The 14,944-nt window shown below is 40.5% G+C and overlaps 1 protein-coding gene across 9 annotated transcripts in view; it reads right to left on the reverse strand.

Moving 5' to 3' along the window:
- The window catches only part of atg10 (ATG10 autophagy related 10 homolog (S. cerevisiae)), a 229,008-nt gene that overhangs the window by 6,191 nt on the left and 207,873 nt on the right, over positions 1 to 14,944 (reverse strand). For 8 of the 9 annotated variants that reach the window (XM_072582465.1, XM_072582484.1, XM_072582500.1 and 5 more), the window contains one exon: positions 14,391 to 14,485. The exons of the other annotated variant lie outside the window; for it this stretch is intronic. In XM_072582465.1, coding sequence (XP_072438566.1) covers positions 14,391 to 14,485 — 95 coding nt within the window. The remainder of the gene's footprint in view (positions 1 to 14,390; positions 14,486 to 14,944) is intronic. 9 annotated transcript variants of the gene reach the window in all.

Consider the following 14,944-nt stretch of genomic DNA (forward strand, 5'->3'; position numbering starts at 1 on the left):
GAAGGAGATAGACAGATTCTTATTTTGGAATGAGTTGAAGGGTTATGGAGAGCATTTAGACAGACACATGAACATGCAGAGAATAAAGGGGTATAGACAGTCTGCAGGCAGATGGGATTAGTTTGGAATGGCATCATGGTTGGCACAGACATGGAGGGCCGAGTGGCCTGTTCCTGTGCTGCATTGTTCTGTGCTCTATGTTAACATAAGAAGTAGGAGTAGGAGTTGGGGAGCAGGCAGAAAAGTGTAGCCAAAGCTGAGATGAGACCAGTTCTGATCATATCAAATGCAGAGCAGGCTTGAGGGGCTGAACGGCTTACTCCTGCTCCTAGTTTTTAATGTTAATAAAGAGCACAGAACAATACAGCATAGGAAGTGGCCCAATGGCCCTCCATGTCCGTGCCAACCATGATGCCATTCCAAACTAATCCTATTTGCCTGCATGAGGTCCATATCCCTCTATTCTCTGCATGTCTAAGTACCACTTAGACTTTGCTTCTACCACCTCCACTGATAGCACATTCCAGGCACATTTCATTTGGTTTTTAATAGAATGGCATTAAAAAGGGAAGGGAGCAGTTTTTATATTAACTTTGTTGAGATCAACACAAAGGGGCAGTGAATAAAGATGGTGAATCAAATTATCTGTCCTCATCTGTGCGCGTTAAGAACTGGGATATCCCGCCTGGAACCAGAACACATTGGGGGTATTTCAGTCAGGGTCAGGATGTAATATCATTCATCATGAGTTTCACATTCATTTTCAGGCCCTGCTGAATTTTGCAATTACAGTATCTGTGGAAAGTCCCGACAAATTAGCAACTTTGGAATTCAAACATTGATCCTATCTTGATCTGAAATTCAAACTGGTATAACCTTTCAAAAGCGAGAGCATACTCTGCATGTGTAATAAATTACCAACTTTCAGAGTACAGATGAAAGGAGATGTTGAATTTTACAACCATTTTTAGATGTGCTGTAAGTTTTGTCTACAGAGCTATTGTCAACTTAACCTCATCTCTTTAGTTATTTTTATTCTAAAGGCTGTATCCAAGGATAGATTCATGACCTTCTATCATTTAAGAAAACTATTTGAAATACAACCTTTAAAATACTCTGCTGTAAGAATGGGTGGGAGATATTAATTACAGCACAACAGTTTTACATAAGCAGTTTCTATTATACATTTTGTCCTGGGAATATGTAATGAGATCCAGAAACGGGAACTCAATATAGGAGCTGAATGTTAATGTTTCAATCTGTTTATAATGGAGGAACCTGACAGTGTGTTAGGAACCCAGAAAATTCAACAGCACATTGAACTCAACCATGGGAATCTGACACTGGGGTCTCCTGATCAATCAGAGAGGGCATACAAGATGATAGTCCAAGGCCTTGGTATCTAAAAGGATCCCACAGGATTGTAAGGCTTTGGAAACTGCCAAAAGAGAGTCATAAATTCAACACAGGAATGTTCAACCTGTCCAAAGATTGCCCCAACATTCTCAGATGTATCCTGGACAGCAAGCTGTGGATTGTAGGAACACATGTGGACACTAGTTTTTCCCAAGATTCCCATGGAGCAAAAGAGGACATGGCTGGATACAGGAGAAAAGGCGAATTGAGGGTTACCCAAGAATCATTAGTTTATTCTTCCTATTGCTACAGTGAAACTGAACACTAAACTTTAAGGTGAGGCAGAGATAGCCCTCCAGTTATCGTCATACTGACACCTGTGGAGCAGGTAGCAATAGAGGTAAGTTGGATGTCAGAGTACCTGGTCATTGGCAAAGATGTGATGGTGGTGTTCCAGCTACCGAACAATGTCAGCAACAAAAGAAGAATGATCTGCACAATGATACATAGAAGCCTCTGAGATTGTCAATTCTAATTTATGCTCTTCATTCCTTACAGACTATCCTAGTGTCCTTCAGGAGCTGGGGTCATAGGAGGAAGATGAAGGTTTGTTAAAGGGGCTTGTATGCTCTGAGAATGGTCACAGGATACATACACAAGCTCTCAGGTGGTCAGCAAGACATGTAGTGAATTGTGATACAGTGAAGTGCACATCACAAGTCAGCAGGAGCAGAGGTAATGGATACACAAAACAATGATGTAGAGTCTCTGTTAAAGGCTGCAAGACTATCCAAGATTTGCTCAGATGGGTACAAATGCTGGGTCTTGTAAGCCATCAATAAAGAAGACTATTCTGAAGCACCAGCCGAAACGTGTAAGGCTCTGCCAGTTTGTCCAGAGGCACCAATGATGACTGGAGGGAGACTGGCAAACTCAGCCTCAATAATGAGCACTGTTTTTGCTCCCACTTCATACTGATGTCTAGATCCATGGAAAGTGAGGCCATCTACATGAATATGGTAGGCAAGCACAGGCCTGAGGACCCTAACCTAAAGTTGAAACACTCAGTGTACGTGTTATGGAGGGTGGCCATCGAGCACCACACTGAAAGATACAAAGGACAGCACAGCTCAAGGACAGGTCCTTTGGCCAACCCAAGACTGTGCCAACACATAATGCCTTTCTAAACTTTAAAAAACATTTGCCTCTATAAAGTCTATATCTCTCTATTCTCTGCCTATTCCTATATCAAGATGCCCTCAGCACCTCCTCTGGCAGCACATTCCAGGCACTTACCATCTTCTGTGTAAAATATCTTGCCTCTCACATCGCCTTTGAACTTACCCCTTTTACCTTAAACTTATGTTCCCCTTTTAACTTGAATTTACCTTTAATCTTAAACCAGTCCCTATCCCTCTCCCTCTTTTACCTTGAACTCACGTTCCCTCATAACTGATATTTCTACCCTGGGAAAAGACTCTGATTATTTACTTTATTCATGCCTGTCAGAAGTTTGTAAACTTCTTTTAGTTCACCACTCAGCCTCCAGCATTCAAATGGAAATAAACCGAGTTTGTCCAATCACTCCCCACAGCTAATGGCCTGAAGCCAGGCAACATCCTGGTAAACCTTTTCTGTACCCTCTTCTCACCTGTCTGGTAGCCTGGCGGCCAGAACTGTATGCAATATTCCAAATGTAACCTAACTAAAGTTCTACACAACTATGTGCAGATATGTTATTTTGTGCTCATGGCTATTGGAGAAATGCAGGTTTTCCAATGGGGGAGTATGACGGAGAAAGGGAACACATAAGTTGGAACTTTGGTCAAAGAAGTTTCAATCCTCAATCCTTGCATTCTTCCTCCCCCAGCCCCCTGCTAAATTAGATTTTGATGGCTACCATGACGCTGAGGCCAACTGGTTAGGAAATGGAGATAAAAGGCAGACAACACTTCCAAGTGAGCAGAGATTAGTCTAAATTCTTGAAAGTCACTTCCCCAGCAATGAAAAGCACACTCTCACAATCGGCCCAGTGAGCTGAAACAATTTGTTTCAGCATGGAAACAGCTATTTGATTTTGCCAAGTAAAAGTTTTTAAATTGGTTTCTGCCAACACTGGACATACCATTGTCTGGTTTTGTTAAACACTTTCTGATTATATCTGGTACACGTTCAGTACGGGTTTTGCTTTAGTAAATTCAACATTCTGTGTTTTGGCTACCTTGTTCTCACAAGTCACTCAAAATGCCTTCTGACATGTTTTCCAATTGCTATTTAGCTTTTCAGCTGAAAGTTCACATGACCAGCACAGGATTTTAAAAAATTGAATTATTGTTTGAGAAAGGTAATGATGTTTCACAATTATATGATTTGGAGGATCCGGTGTTGGACTGGGGTGGAAGAAGTTAAAAATCACACAACACCAGGTTATGGTTCAACAGGTTTATTTGGAAACACTAGCTTTTGAGGCGCTGTTTCTTCATCAGGTGGTTGTGAACTGCTTCTTCATCAGTTGTGAACCACCTGATGAAGAGGCAACGCATCGGAAGCTAGTGCTTCCAAATAAACCTGTTGGACTATAACCTGGTGTTATGTGATTTTTAACTTTCTCCACAATTATACAATTAGACTTATCCACCAAAATGTTGATTGGTTTCATGATGAAGTTTTTACTTGAAGGCCTCGGCTTGGAATTGACACTTCTGTCCAGAGCTGTAACTCTTACACTGATAATCTAGGTGACATTTTGTCTGAACATATACACAGCACCTTTCTCAGTGCTGATTATCTATTATGATGTGAAATAATTTCCCTCAGTCTCTGCCCAAGGGTTTTCCTTCAAGTAATTTTGAAAAATATGACATGGCAAATTTTGAAAACTACGTTGGGGTAAAAGTTATATTTGACTTTCTAAAAGAGACTATACCAGTGACTTCAGTAACTACACAACACTTCCAGCTTTTCTGTGGAGTTTGAAAATTAAGCTGTGTTATTGAGTTGAGGGAGAGAAATGTCTCATCATACAAATGTCCCAGTTTCCAAACAAAATTTTCAATTTGAATCCAGTTGATGATCTTTTGTGTTCTGTTGACAGTTTCTAAAATCAGTGATTAATAAGTTATGCTGATGTGACAGTTTCTAATTTCTAACATACATGATACACAGGAGGGTGGAATATTTGCTGAGTTCACTGCATCATATGGTACTAAGAACAATGGAGTAACAATATGACACCAGCAAAACGGGCAAACTTCAAGTCCACAAGTGACTTTTGAGGTGTCAGGAAAAGACAGACTTCTACTAATATAGCACGTTTCATTACAACAGGATGGCACAAAGCAATTTTGGTGTTTCTGAAGTAAAATGGAAACTAGGAGCAGCAGTAGGTCATTTGGCACTTTAAGCCTGCTCCACCATTCGGTATGATTGTATATCGAGCTTTATCTCAATGCCATATTCCTGCTTTCTCCCCATACCCCAAGATGAATTTAAAATTTGAAAATTTTTCTCTTTCTTTCTTAAATATATTCAGTGACACAGCCTCTGCGTTCTGCAGTAGAGAATTTCTTAGGTTCATTATCTTTTAAATGAAGAAACGTCTCCTTATCGCAGTGCGAAATGGCCGACTTTGTATCCTGAGACTAAGATCCCTGGTTCTGGACATCACAACCAGTGGAAAACATCCTTCCCGCAGTTAGTTAGTCCAGTCCTGTTGGAATTTCATGTTTCAATCAGATCCCCTTGCATCCTTCTCAGCTCAGGTGAATACAGGCCTAGTCAAACCAATCTCTGCTCTAACAGCAGTCCTGCCATCCCCAGTAAAAGCCTAGTGAACCTCCACTCCATCCCCTCTACAGCAAGTATACCCCCTTCTTAGGTAGAGAGCCCAAAACTGCACACAATACCCCAGCTGTGGTCTCACCAAGACCCTGTAAAACTACAGTAAGACATCCCTACTTCTGAACTCATTTAATGAAATCCTCTTGCAATGAAGGCCAATATTATCATATGCTTTCCTTGCTGCCGGTCTACTTTCATTGACTAGTGCACAAAGCCTTTGCACATCCACCCTTCCCATTATATCACCATTGAAATAATAATCTACATTTCTGTTTTGCACAGCAGTATATAATTTCAGATTTGGCCACAGTGTACATGTGTTTGCCCACTCACTCAACTAGTCTAAATCACCTTGAAGCCTGACAATTTTGCCTAATTTTGTGCTGCCTTCATACTTGGAAATGTTGTATTAAGTTCCCTCGTTCAGGTCATATATACATATATATATATTTGATAGGTAGTTATGGCCCAAACACTGATCACTAGTCACTGTCTACCACCAGAAAAAGGTCCATTTATTCCCACTCTCTGTTTCCCAACAATCAATTGATTCTTAATCCATGCCAATACATTACTCTTTATCCCATGTGCTTTAATTTTGCCCATTAACTTCTGACATGGGAGCTGATCAAAAGCTTTCTGAAAAGACAAATGCTCCATATATATATTGGCATTTCCTGATTTGTTCTATCTTCAAAAAAAACCTGTCATCTTGTCAATTATAATTACCCTTCCATAAATCAATGATAACTTTGTCCAATCCCAGTAATGTGAATTAACTGCTCTGTTATCACACCTTTTATAATAAACTATAGCATTTCTGCTAATTTATTGTTCCCATTATAATTTTCCCTGCTTTTGTTTGCAAAGGATCTACATTTGTTTTTATTGTCTTCACATTTTTATAGAAGCTTTTACAATCAGCTTTTTCATTTTCTGTGATGTTACACTTATAACTTTATTTTCTATCTCTTGCACAAACTACTTGTCCTTCTTGTTGAATTCTAAAATGCTCCCAAGCCCCAAGCTTGTTGCTTTTTCTGGCAATTTTATGTCTCCCCTCTTTGGATGTAATAATTATGTCTAATTTCTTTTGTAAGCCCAAGTTGACCAACGTTTCTTTGCTCCAGACAGTGATGAATAATTGTTATAATACATGCACACATTCTTTAAAAATTAACCATTGCCTATCCACCATCAACCTTTTTAGTAAGTTTCAAAAACCATCCTTGTCACCTCATACTTTTTATTTAGGTTCAGGATCCTATTAGCAGATTTGACTAATTCACTATTCTTCTTAATGAGACCCCACACTAGACTGTTAATTCATCTTTTCTCATTGCAGAGTACTCAGTTTAGAATAGACTGTTCTCTGATTGATTCTTCAATGTATTGGTCTGAAAAAAACATCACGTACAAACTCGGGAAATCCTTCTTGACAATACCATTGCTAGTTTGATTTGTCCGAGCCATATGCAAATTAAAGGTTTCTTGTTTAATACCTCCCCTTACATTTCCATTACCATGTGGGGGCCTATAAAACAATCCCTAAAAACATTTTCTGCATCCCCACCAGTACAGGTTACACATCATTATTTTCTGAGGCAACCCTTCCTCACGACTGCATTGATTTTACTTGTCTGATAAGAACACTAACACACCCCCTTTTCCTTTTCGTCTGCCCTTCCTAAATGATGACTATTCCAAATGTTCATTTCCCATCTGTAGTCAGCCTCATGTTAGCAATGTAGTAAATATGACAGCAAGTTTCCAAAAACATTGTGATAATGACCAGTTAATTGGCTTTTTTTATTATGTTGATAGAGAGCTATATCAGCTAGAACAATTCATCTGCTCATCTTTGATATCCACCTGAGAGGGCAGATGAGACCACGGTTTGTCAACTTATAGAAAACAGATAGAGCCTTCAACAGTGCAGCACTGCTTCAGTGACGCATGGAAAGATCAGCCAAGATTTTGTACCTCAGTGTCTACAGGACTTCATTCCATAACCTGAGATCCACACAATTTTGAGACTCTGGCAAAAGTGTTATTAAATGAGCAATGAATGAAACAACATTGTTTCCCCAGGTCCATTCCTGATGAAGGGCTTTTGCCCGAAATGTTGATTTTCTTGCTCCTCGGAGGCTGCCTGACCTGCTGTGCTTTTCCAGCACCACTCTAGTCTTGACCCTGAAAAATCAATGTCACTGTCTTCTTGCAAGATCTTTCACCTATTTCCACCAGTCAGGTTCGATGCTACAGCCTTGGGACTACAAAATAATGAGCTGCTCAAAATGTACTTTTACCTACGACTGATATACTTTCTGTCATCAAAAGGAGTCTGTTATTTCTTGGTGGTCACTACCACAGCTATTTTCAGCTGTTTCTCACGATGTTTCAAAATCATTGAATTTTTAAAAAAGCTTCAATCACCTTTTGTTTGCAGTTCCTGGAAAAGACTGGGTTTGGGGGAGGAGGTGGGGATCAGTAACCAGCATCAGTGCACTAAAGGAGTCAATAAGTGTTCTTACTTCATTTGATTTGATTTGATTTACTGCCACAAAATACACTGAAAAGTGCTGTGTAGTGTCGCCATGCTCCAGCACCATCTTAAAACACAGAAAAATAAACTGAAACATAGCATATAAAGGCAGAAAAATGAGGAAATAAAGAAAAAGCATTCAACTTTCAACTCCTTCTTGTAATGGATTCTGTCATGGACCATAGCCCAGTGGCTAGGCATGGGTGCTCATGCTTTGGTGCTCTTTCATCTCCACTGCCGCCCTCACCATTGGTAGTTTGCGATGGACTTCGGCAATGCTGCCTTGAGCTCACTTCAGGCCCAACTCACTGATGCAGCAGCTGTCTCTCACACTGGGCCCAAACTCGCATCAGCTGCCGGCTCCATGAATTCCACACACTGGATGCAGACGCTGCCGGGAACACAAACTTGTCTTAGCCGCAGCAGCCATGAGTTGTCACTAGGACCGCCTCGGCGATGTGGGAGGTGTCAGGTACCTAAACGCGTCTCTGACTCCACCATCACAAGTCTGCACTGCTGGGCCCAATCACCACCACGGGTCTGCACTGCTGGGCCCAATCACCACCATGGGTCTGCACTGCTGGGCCCAATCACCACCACGGGTCTGCACTGCTGGGCCCAATCACCACCATGGGTCTGCACTGCTGGGCCCAATCACTACCACAGGCTGCACTGCTGGGCCCAAATCACCACCACGGGTCTGCATTGCTGGGCCCAATCACCACCACGACGCTGCACTGCTGGGCCCAATCACCACCACGGGTCTGCATTGCTGGGCCCAATCACCATCACGACTCTGCACTGCTGGGCCCAATCACCACCACGACGCTGCACTGCTGGGCCCAATCACCACCACGGGTCTGCATTGCTGGGCCCAATCACCACCAATGCTGTCACTGCGTTCAAACTCTTCAACAAGAGGTAATATAAAAGAAAGAATAAAAAGAGAGGAAAAAAGAATCAAGAAGAAAAGCAGATGAAGTTAATAAGCCCTGTGCTCAGAAGCCTTCACCTTAAGAGTAGTATGCTGTTGAAACAGCTTTACAGTCGACATATTAACGGTCTTCTATCCCTTCAATGTGTTATCAATCAGAGCCAGCCTACCGGCAGGTCAGTCCTAAACCACTGCTGACTGATAAATGCTACCATATGTAGTTAATCACGTTTGCAGTGTGCCCTGCAACAACACCTTCTGGCCCCAAGCTCCAAATTTCTTGGATGTGTTTCAGTGAATAGAGGATTTATTCTCAAAATGGACATATACTTTGTGTACATCAGGTTACAGGTTAGAATTATACAAGAGATATGTTCAATAGCTATTATGGGGTCATCATTTGTCTACTTCAGCTTGAGGTTATAAGAATTGAAAACAAACCCTTTCGTGCCGAATTTAAGGCACCACACAAACATGGTTGAAATGTCATTTTAAAGTAAGTTGGTATCAAGCCCTCAGGACTGAAGACCCGGGATCCCAAAATGGATGACATCCAGGTTCTATTTCAGCAATATTTGGGTCAGAGTGCCAGGAGTACTGACTCATCCTTTCTACCTCAGAAATCGCAAAGAAATTTCCACCAAAATCAGTGGAAAAGCTGAAATTTCAAAGCATTTGGAACAAGCTGAAACTGAAATTCTGCAGCAACGGGAACTTTTACTGTACCTAAATTAAGGAAGAAGTCTGCAGTCTTTTGCTTTTCTCCCAAAGGCTGTGGCAAGTCAGTCAAAGCAGCCATGTCAGATCCAGAGTTAGATGCCATGAAAAAAATTCTTCCATGATTACCATAATGGGTGCCAGAGTTGGTGATCCTGGTGTTGGGACGAGCTTCCTAATAGAGGATTTAATACTACATTCCAGCTTGTCAGTGAAATCACAAGTTTGAGGTCACAGAATCTCTGGCAGTAATGTCCCCGGTTGCAAATTGGATACCAAGATATATAGTTCTGTTTTCTCATAACAAATACACAAAATAGGTGTGGTCCAATAACAGATAAAGGAAATAGCTACAATTCAATATGTAACTATTTATGATGGACTGCACCAAAGTACTTTACCACAAAGGGGTAACTTATGAAATGCAGTCATTGTTGTATCAGCCAATGTTTCCCTGCTAATGACTACTTTCATTCTCTAATGTCAGAGAAGTATATATTGGAGATGAAATTTTTCATCTCCTTTCCAGCTTTAGACTGCAGGCAAATAGCCAAAGGTCATATTTCAATGATTGGGAGTGAGAATGAATATGACCATCGACACAAAACAGCAAGCTTTAAATTTTCTGAAGTCATGATTCAATGGGAAGCAGCAATAATGATACTTAGTTTCTGGAATGACCGGATATTAGGAATAGCAAAACTTAAAGCGAACAAGTACTGGGAGAACTAATTTGTGAACTAAGAACTATTTTAAGAAAACAAAGGTAATAGAATTGTTGTGAAACATATAATGATGCAAAAAGTGTCACAGAATTAGGATGAAGGCTGTCACTGAAACTCCAAATTAGAATAGCGATCCATTACAAGCACAGGGAAGTATAAGTTATCCGAATCCCTGTAGTTGCAGTCTGCTACTTTATTAGAAAGCATTAGGCAGGAAATATTGCACATCTCTTCCAAGACTACAGAAGATTAAAACTTGAAAGAGTGATTTTAGTATTGGATGATGGATGCATCAAAACTTTGGAGGACAAATGAGTAACTCTAGTTACTTTGCAGACATTAGTCAGTTCATCTAATGGTTGTGGAATTTTAGTGCTGCCTCTCTTGTTCTATGCCTTAAGGTTTTTTTTGGAATACACCAAAGACTCTCCATACGTTCAAAGTTTCTCTTGCCTTATGTTGCTGAACCATAATTATTTCAGGATGTTTTAGCATGCTGCTTTGTTAAATCTGACGAAGGTCAAAGATAGTTGTCCTGAAGGAATCATGCTTCAATATTTAAGGCATAGGAAACTTACAATATAATGCAGTTTTACAAATGTTCAATAATTTTTTTTAAAGAGAGACATAAAGTATAAGACTAACTTTAAATCCTTGACAAATCTATGGCGAGATCAGTCATCTTCAATAAATTGTTATTTATCTTACACATAACATTCTTGAAGTAACATTATCAAAACATATATTACACATATGATTTACAAATGAAGTGTTTTATACAATACAGTACAATATAGCATAGGAACAGGCCCTTCAGCCCACCTAGCCTGTGCCGATTCTTAGTTAGATTCGCTACTTACTGCTCAAATGTAATTTCTATCCCTCTGTTTGCCTCAAGTTCACGTGTATATCTTGAACATTGCTAATGTGCCGAATTCCACTATCTCCACTGGCAGTGTTTGCCAGGCACCCACTACCCTCTGTGTGTAAAACTTTCCCTACATTCTCACCTTGAACATGTGCCCTCTTGTAGTTGACCTTTCCATTCTGGGAAAAAGGTTCTGACTGTCTACCCTATCTATGCCCCTCATAATTTTACAGAGCTCTGTCAAGTCGCCCCTTAGCATCCATCTTTCCGAGGGTATCCAAAATCTTGTTCGAACTAAAACTCTCCAGACCAGGTAACATCCTGGTAAATCTGCTCTGCACTCTCTTGAAAGCATCCATGTCCATCTGGTAGTGTGGTAACCAAAACTGTATGCAATATTGGAAATGTGGCCTAATGTTTTCTACAGCCATAACATAACTTACCAAGTTTACCTGACTAATGAAGTCAAGTGTGCTGTATGCCTTCTTGACCACCTTATCCACCTGTGTTGCCACTCTCAGGGATCTGTGGGTCTGTATGCCTAGATCCCTCTGTATGTCAATGCTCTGAAGGATTCTGCTCTTTATTATATAACCTGAATTTGATCTTCCAAAATGCATCACCTCACATTTGTTCAGATTAAACTCCATCTGCCATTTCTCTGTCCAAATCTGCAAGCTATCTACATCCCATTGTATGCTTTGACAATCCTAACTATCTGCAACTCTGACAATTTTGGTGTCATCTGAACTAACTAATCAGACTGTCTACATTTTCCTCCAGGTCATTTACATATATTGCAAACAACAAAGTTACCAGCACTGATTCCTGCAGAACACCACTAGTTACTGATCTCTACTCTGAAAAACACCCTTCGATTGCTACTCTCTGTCTTCTATGGCTACTCTCTGTCTTCTATGGCTAAGCCAGTTTTGTATCCACCTAGCCAGCTCACCCCAGATCCCAAGTGACTCAACATTTTGTATCAGTCTGCCATAAGGTACCTTATCAAATGCCTTATTAAGTCCATGTAGACAACATCCACTACCCTTCCCTCATCAATCATTCTTTTCACCTCCTCAAAAAATTCAATTAATTTGGTAAGACATGAGTTTTCCCACACAATGCCTATCACTAACAATTCCATTTGTTTCCAAATGTGAATAAATCCTGCCTCTCAGTATCTTCTCCAACAACCTCCAAAGCACTGATGTCAGGCTAACCAGCCTGTAATTACCTGGATTATCTCAGTTTCCCTTCTTAAACAAAGGAATGGCATTGGCTATTCTCCGACCCTCTGGAACGTCAGTCACCCAAGGCCACAGAGGATGCAAAAATATCTGCTAAGGCCCCAGCTATTTCCTCCCTTGCCTCCCACAGTATTCTGGGATAGATCCCATCTGGCTCTGCAACTTGTCTATCTTTAATGTGTTTCAAGATACCCAACGCTTCCTCATTCATAATGTTGACCTGCTCAAGAGTATTCACACACCTTTCCCTAACCTCAAAATTCCCCACGTCCCTCTCTTTGGTGAATACTGATGTAAAGTACTCATTAAAGATCTCCTAGGAGAGAGTGAGGACTGCAGATGCTGGAGATCAGAGCTGAAAATGTGTTGCTGGAAAAGCGCAGCAGATCAGGCAGCATCCAAGGAGCAGGAGAATCGACGTTTCGGGCATGAGCCCTTCTTCAGGAATTCCTGAAGAAGGGCTCATGCCCGAAACGTTGATTCTCCTGGTCCTTGGATGCTGCCTGATCTGCTGTGCTTTTCCAGCAACACATTTTCAGCTCATTAAAGATCTCACCCACTTCCTCTCTCCCTGCACAAAACCTCCCTCCTTTATTCTTGTTGTGGAGAGGACCAACACATTCCCTAGTTAGCCTCTTGCTTCTAATATATGTATAAAACGCTGAAGGATTCTCCTTAACACTGCTGACCAAGGACATTTCATTGCCCCATTTAGTCCTCCTAACTCCCTGCTTGAGCTCCTTTCTACTTTCTCTATATTCCTTGAGGACTTTGTCTGTTTTTAGTTGTCCAGATCTTAAGTATGCTTCCTTTTTTTTGACCAAGCTGATAATTTCCTGTCATTCAAGTTTCCTCAATCCTGGCATTCCTCTCCTTCATTTTCAAATGCCTGTCCTACATTCTTTAAAAGACTCCCCCATGTCAGATGTGGACTGACCCTCAAAGAGCTGCTCCTAATCCACATTCTCCAATTCTTGCCTAATGTGCTGATATTTGGCCTTCCTTGAATTTAACACCTTCATCCTAGATTCACTTACCCATAAGAATCCAAAAACTTACAGAATTATGGTCTCTGTTCTCAAAATGCTCCGTCCACTGAAACTTTAATCACGTGGCCAGTCTCATTTCCAAAAACCAGGTGTGTTATGGCCCTATCCTTCATTGGACTATCCACATACAGTTTCAAAAAACTCTCCTGGACACAACTAACAAGTTGCTCACCACCCAAAGTCCCGGCACTAAGGGAGTCCCAGTCAATATAGAAGAAATTAAAATCATCCACCACAACAATCCTGTTATGTTCACATCTTTCCAGAATCTGACTGCATATCTCTTCCTTGATCTCCCACTGGCAGCTGGGGGTCTGTAATACAATCCCAACATTGTGATTGCACCCTTCCTATTCCTGAGCTCTATCCATAGTGACTCACTGTAAGATCCCTCTAGGGTGTTATCCCTCAACATAACTCCCCCACCTCTTTTGCTTCCTACTCTGCCTCATCTAAAACATCAATATCCCAGAATGTTAAACTGTCATTTCAGTCCCTCTTTCAACAATGTCTCTGTGATAACAACATCATTATAAATACATGCATTAATGCAGGCTCTAAGTTCATCCATCTTACCTGTTGTACTTCCTGTATTGAAGTCTAAGTCTCCAGTTCGGCTGAGTTTAGCAGCCTCTCCCTGACCGCTCTTCCTATTAGCTATATTTGCCTTAGTCTCAAGGTCTTCCCCAGTCTTTATACTTACTGATCTGCTGCTCCGGTTACCACCACACACCACAATATTTCCCTGCCAGGATATTTGTGTCCCTCCAGTTTAGGTGCTATCCATCCTTCCCAGTTTTAGTTATAATGAAAGCCATGATCATTTTTATTTACTGCACATTTGTAAATGCCATGCAATTCATATTCCGGGAAAACTGCAGAAATATTTGTATTCAACAGTTAACTGTCCTGTTTTATCCTCCACACTTACTCTTTTTTATTAAGTCAGATGAGTTAGAAATCCATTTGTTCTTATCTAAACTGTTAATCTAATTGCTTAAAAAAGCTATCATCCATATCCATTGTCCTAATAGTAATTCAATGCATTTTAATTCACCTGCGTTCAGTTGCTGCAGCTCAACAGACTCTCTATTTAAACACTTTACCTCTGCTCCTGTGTGGCACCCATTATTGAAGTCATTAATTCAGATGTTCGACAAGGATGGAGAACAAAAAAAGGTTGACCAAGTAAATGGTGTTCCTGGACAAATAAATACAAAAGGATAGTTAAAAAACCAGATGATTGTTTCAAAGAAGCTTTAACACATGAAGCTACAATTCAACACATATTATCTGTGCTAGCTCCGAACTCATCCTGGAATCCCTATTGTGTCCATTATACACATTCCAAGATTTTTAACGTATTCTTTATGTTATTGTAATTTTAATGAATGTTTTTCAATTTAGGAATCTTAGAACCGAACGATGTTTAAATTGAAAAGCAAGGGAAAACACAAACTCTAAGAGCACAAACAGTTAGATTAAAAATAAATATGTAATAGGTCATAGCAGTCAAAACTAATGTGTTTAAGAGGGTTATAATGATGTACATTATGCAAAAATAAAGGAGAGGTTCAGAAGGTAAAGAAATAAGAAAAAATAGCAAACAAAATAAGTGGAATGGAAAGCATACTTATGATGAAAGGGTCAAAGTTTGCAT

The sequence above is a fragment of the Chiloscyllium punctatum genome, chromosome 2 (genome assembly GCF_047496795.1).
Source record: "Chiloscyllium punctatum isolate Juve2018m chromosome 2, sChiPun1.3, whole genome shotgun sequence".
Classification (NCBI taxonomy): Eukaryota; Metazoa; Chordata; class Chondrichthyes; order Orectolobiformes; family Hemiscylliidae; genus Chiloscyllium; species Chiloscyllium punctatum.